General features: G+C 49.8%; 1 protein-coding gene across 6 annotated transcripts in view; it reads left to right on the top strand.

The window, feature by feature from the left end:
• The first annotated feature begins 4650 nt into the window (after window positions 1–4650).
• Window positions 4651–5608, top strand: part of CADPS (calcium dependent secretion activator) — a 475342-nt gene continuing 474384 nt past the window's right edge. For 3 of the 6 annotated variants that reach the window (XM_007454765.1, XM_007454766.1, XM_007454768.1), the window contains exons 1-2: window positions 4753–4913; window positions 5001–5178. In XM_007454765.1, coding sequence (XP_007454827.1) covers window positions 4753–4913; window positions 5001–5178 — 339 coding nt within the window. Of the gene's footprint in view, window positions 5179–5608 lie in introns of all 6 variants that reach the window. The other 3 variants (XM_007454764.1, XM_007454767.1, XM_007454769.1) reach the window with 2 other exon arrangements.

A 5608-nucleotide genomic window follows, 5' to 3' on the forward strand; every position in this document is an offset into this window, starting at 1 on the left:
CTGCTGTGGCCTCTCCCGTTGCGGAGCACAGCCTCCAGACGCGCAGGCTCACCGGCCATGGTTCACGGGCCCAGCCGCTCCACGGCATGTGGGATCTTCCCAGACTGGGGCACGAACCCGTATCCCCTGTATTGGCAGGCGGACTCTCAACCACTGCACCACCAGGGAAGCCCCGGCTATTTGATTTTTTAATGTTGTTTTTCCTTCCAGTTATGCATGTCCAATTTCTAGTCAGCTCATTTATTATAAGTCCATCTCCCACCAGTTGAAAAAAAGTTTAAACGTAAAATCTGTTGAAAAATACTTTTCTTATAATATTGAATTTAATTTTCTTGTCATTCTGAGGGAAATGAGTACTACTATCCCTCATTTTACAGATGAGGAAACTGAGTCTGAGTCATTGAATAATTTTCTCAGAATAACTCTGCTGTTAAGTAGCAAAGGCAGAACTGCCTGTGTCGAGAGCGCAAGCATTTAACTTGACTTTAGGCATACCGTAAGGTTCAAATTTACCCTTTTTGGTGTTTGTGAGTTATTCTTAAATTAAAAAAATATATATGTTGATTGGATGAGATGATTACATCTAGATAATATGAAATTTACTGTGAGATTTTAAAATATATATATTTAATTTGGCCAAACTATCCTCTAGTAACAAACTGAGAAAAACATTAAGATGGGCATTAAACTCAGTTTTATCTGATTGAAACATGTTATATGAGTGACATAAAGAAGTGATTGTTTTTCACTAAAGTGTCTATTGATTGCCAACAAGTCAGCTATTCCTTCATACTTGCAGCTTTTTACACAATCACAGCAAACAATTCAGGGAAGAATGAGGTTTAGAAATAATCAAGGTCCAGATTATAAAACCCTGGTTTAGTGTCTCAGTCATTTCTGTTTCCTCTAGGTTTTGCTGGGATTTAAAAAATTCCATGTTATAACTTCTGCTTTCATGGTATGGTCTCCAGATGGCTGACTAAAATTTATTCTATCACCTTAAGGTTATTCAAGGTTCCTACAAAGCAGAACTGGAGGTAGAGGCAAGCGTGCAAGCACCTAAAATAGCTTGTGTGAGCATATAAATACTTATGTGTATCCGAATCTATGGTAGATTTGTATTTTTAAAAAGAAGAATATGGGGCTTCCCTGGTGGCGCAGTGGTTGAGAGTCCGCCTGCCGATGGCAGGGGACACGGGTTCGTGCCCCGGTCCGGGAAGATCCCACATGCCGCGGAGCGGCTGGTCCCGTGAGCCATGGCCGCTGAGCCTGTGCGTCCGGAGCCTGTGCTCCGTAATGGGAGAAGCCACAACAGTGAGAGGCCCGTGTACTGCAAAAAATAAAAATAAAAATAAAATAAAATAAAAAGAAGAATATGGATGTCAACAAAAAGTAGGCAAATGTTCGGAGCCTTTGGATATGTTCTGGGGTTCTTTTCTTCCTTCATCAAAATTTGCATCTAGGAAAGCCACAACTCCTGGTTTAGATGCCTAAGGAGTTCAGGTTGGCATATCTTATCTTCAGCAGTAGCAAAGAGTTATAATATCTCCCAGGACACTGAATTGACTTTCAGCTAAGGTAAAAAATACCTTTGAAAGGACGAACATTATAAAAGTCAGTAATGACATGTTTTGAAAAAAAAGATTATAAAAGTATTTCCAGTAAAATTTGTTTAAGTCTCTTTGATTGAACGCTCATGGGTGTATTGAGAGGAGTGTTAGATTTATTTAAGCAATGTCATATTTAATACTGATATCATAGGTTTATATGATTAACACAAGGTAGATACTGAGTTTATGTTTTAATGAGTATAAATGGAAAAAAAACCCCACAAAACTCAAAAAGATTTGTAAAAATACAAAACTAAACAAAAATGTACTACAGTGATTGAGAAATTCCAAATGGTTCTAAAGACAAGAGTTCATGATCACTCTTCTAACAGTGCCTAATGTGATGATACTTAAATGCCTTATCTTGCTTGAAAAATATCTAATTAGTAAATGGCTTTGTCTTGCCTTCAAAAGCACCTCCTCCACAAATCACCACATGCTCCCTAGCTAACAATTCATTTCTTTGTGTCCTAAATATGAACCCTCCCCCCCCACAATTTGGCCAAATAGATTATAATTTTAACTCTTTTTTTTCCTCCTCAATTCCCCCTTTCCTACCCACACACCATCTGCATAACACTCTGTACCTTACTTGGTCCTTTGTCCTATCACTATGGCTTTGCAAGTCACCCTTTCCACTTATAATAGCTTCCCTTTTTGCCATCCAGTTATATGGCTCCTTTCTTTAAAATTTAACTCTCTTTTGAGAAATATATGATTTTCTTCCATTCCCAGTTGCTTCATTCAAGCAAGCTTTTAGCAGTTTACTAACTTGAATTTGTTGATATGTTGCCTTGAAATAAGTGTTGTTAATCTTTTTCACATACTTGTATCTTCCAAAGGAGATTTTAGACTCTTTAAGAGAATGTCTTCTAAAAATTCCACCTACCCCAAGCACCTAGAACAATGTTCACTCGTAAAAAGGTGCTAAATAAAGGTTAATTTACTGATTGATTGGCCTACTATATTTCACATCCCAGGGAAACCAAGAAAACATAATTTGAACATCTTTTACTTCTTTGGAAAAAATTTAAAAGTGAGAACTGCCAAAATATAACACTTTCCATGTTGCTGGATTACTTATTTTAAATTGATACAGGATGCGTGATGACCACAAAAGTTTTGTCCTTGAGGTGAGTATGGTGGTGAAGTCAAGTATGAGCCATGTATATATTACTTAATTAAAAAAATTTAAACAGGATTTTGGAATTAATGTGGAGCTAGTTGTTTTAAATTCATTTTTAGGTCTCAGACTAGCTAGAAAACTTCCTTTGACTATCAAAGCCTACAGTAAAACTCATGGTAAATTTTAAAATACATAAAGACAGATGTGATATACACTTTAAATTCGTACTACACTTTAACAATAACTCCCACGAGTATCTACGAATAATTAGAGCACTAAAAATACATAAATGTAGGAGATGGGGTGAGGAAAAGCCAAGAGAGGTCTTTAGATAGCCTAAGATCAAAGGGTAAAAGGTGTTGGTTTGTTTTCAATCCATCTGCCTGTCGCTGATAAGATTCAGCACGCTGGCCAGCTCCCCCCGTGAGCTGGGTTTTTTGGCTTAAGTGAAAGGAGCAGGGAGAAGGAAAGCACCATCTGCTGCTTTGAATTAATAGATAACGAAGAGGCAGGAAGGAAGACTGCGCGACAGAGTAAACGCATTAGATGTTGATGCACTCAGTTCTTAGGGTACCTTTGTCTGATCTTGGGGTCCCCAATCCTCCACCCAGATCTTCCAGCGAGCCATAATGGAGGAAGGGCTCAGCAACCGAAAACCCTTGTTTCTACGGTAGGCTCACCTCAGCATAAAGTATCACCAGTTCTTGGAACTGAAGAATGCAGAGTAAGCAGGGGCGAGGGGATTCTACTTAAATAGTTGAGCTGCATGGTCGATACGCCAATCCGCTCAGAATTGGATTCACCTGTATTTTAATGAGGGTGGGCGTATGGAAATCGCTGGCATCAGAGTTTACACAGGTGGGACAAATAGGCTGCGCAGCCCCACTGCCCCCGTGTCCCAAGTGTGAAGAAAGCTGGGGATAGGAAATAGCCTCTTTCTTTCGCGTATAAGATCTCGCCGACTTCCTCTTAGTGAGACCTCTGAATTAAGAGTCTCCAACAGCCTACTCTTCGATGACAAAAAGTCATCACTGGTTTGTCTATTTCCTCCTCCCGCAAGAACTTTTTGTCCGCGGGAGGGGGAGAGAGGTCGAAGCCAGGAGAGCTGGGCATCAAGGAGGAAATTATCCACAAAGGGGTGGGAATGAGGAGAGCGGGAAAGCATTAGGGTCAGTACGGAAGCTCTGAGACTTTGGGGGATGCTCTGCGCTCTCCCCGCTCCAGCCCTCTGCAGCCACCCTTACGCCGCGGACAGGGGAGAGTTAAGCCAATAAACACGTAAGCGCCGCTCCCTCCCCAATCGGCAAGATGCCTCTTCGGCTCTAGGCTGCACCGACAGCTTGCAACACTCGGCATCTTTTCTGGAGGCGCCTCCTTCAGCGACTGCAGATGGCATCCGGCTGCGGGCTCGGGGCTCGCAACTGACTCTCCCCCTTGCTCACCTCGGGTCCACGGACGCAACCCTCCCTCCCCCTCCTCCCCTCGTGCTTCTGAGTCCGAGCCCAGCTCTCGAACGCCGGGCGGAGGAAGCAGTCGCGGCGGCCGAGGCTGAGCAGCAGCGCGCTCGCTCCCTGATTTGGGGAGAAGCGGCCATCCGGGAGAGCCGACCCCCAGCTGCCTCCAGCGCCCCCCACCTTTTGCACCCCACGCCAGGGGCTCCAGGGACCCCCCTCCCCAGGCGCCACCATGCTGGACCCTTCATCCAGCGAAGAGGAATCGGACGAGGTCTTGGAGGAGGAGAGCGGCAAGGATGTGCTCGGCTCGGCCGCGTCCGGCGCGCGCCTGTCTCCCAGCCGCACCAGCGAAGGCTCGGGCGGCGGCGCCGGGCTGGGGGGCGGCGGCGGGGCCGGGGCGGGCGGGGGCGGCGGCGGGCCGAGGCTGAGCAGCAGCGCGCTCGCTCCCTGATTTGGGGAGAAGCGGCCATCCGGGAGAGCCGACCCCCAGCTGCCTCCAGCGCCCCCCACCTTTTGCACCCCACGCCAGGGGCTCCAGGGACCCCCCTCCCCAGGCGCCACCATGCTGGACCCTTCATCCAGCGAAGAGGAATCGGACGAGGTCTTGGAGGAGGAGAGCGGCAAGGATGTGCTCGGCTCGGCCGCGTCCGGCGCGCGCCTGTCTCCCAGCCGCACCAGCGAAGGCTCGGGCGGCGGCGCCGGGCTGGGGGGCGGCGGCGGGGCCGGGGCGGGCGGCGGCGGCGGCGGGGGCAGCGGCGCGAGCAGCGGCGGCGGGGCCGGGGGGCTGCAGCCCAGCAGCCGCGCCGCTGGCGGCCGGCCCTCCAGCCCCAGCCCGTCGGTCGCGAGCGAGAAGGAGGAGTTGGAACGGCTGCAGAAGGAGGAGGAGGAGAGGAAGAAGAGGCTGCAGCTCTACGTGTTCGTGATGCGCTGCGTCGCCTACCCCTTCAACGCCAAGCAGCCCACCGACATGGCTCGCCGGCAGCAGAAGGTAGGTGCGCCTGGGAGGCCCAGCGAGTAGCGCCGGGATGTCGCCAGGCGGGCGGGGCGCACAATGGGAGCTGGCGGCGCAGCTGGCGAGGAGGAGCTGGAGGCGTAGGAGACCGCGCCTGGGGCAAGGGGTCACGAGGCCCCCCTCTCCGCGGCTGGGCCTGGCCCAACCCAGCCCGGAGCGCGCCCGGAGCTGCCCGGGCCCGGCAAGGAGCCTGGAGCGCAGCATCCAGTGCCCGGGCCTCCCTGTCGGGGAGCGAGGCGGGCAAGTCCCGCTTTGTGGCCCGGGAGGCTCGGGGAGTGATTTGCAGCCCGCTGCGCCCAGAGAGGCCTGGCTTGCTTGCTGGGCTCCCAGCACTCTCCGGCGCCGGGCGGCTGCGCTCAACTCCCGGCCCGCCCTCCTGGGCGTGCGCTGGGCGGGCGGGGGCGCC

Source organism: Lipotes vexillifer, unplaced genomic scaffold (assembly GCF_000442215.2).
Source record: "Lipotes vexillifer unplaced genomic scaffold, Lipotes_vexillifer_v1.1 scaffold8, whole genome shotgun sequence".
Lineage (NCBI taxonomy): Eukaryota > Metazoa > Chordata > Mammalia > Artiodactyla > Lipotidae > Lipotes > Lipotes vexillifer.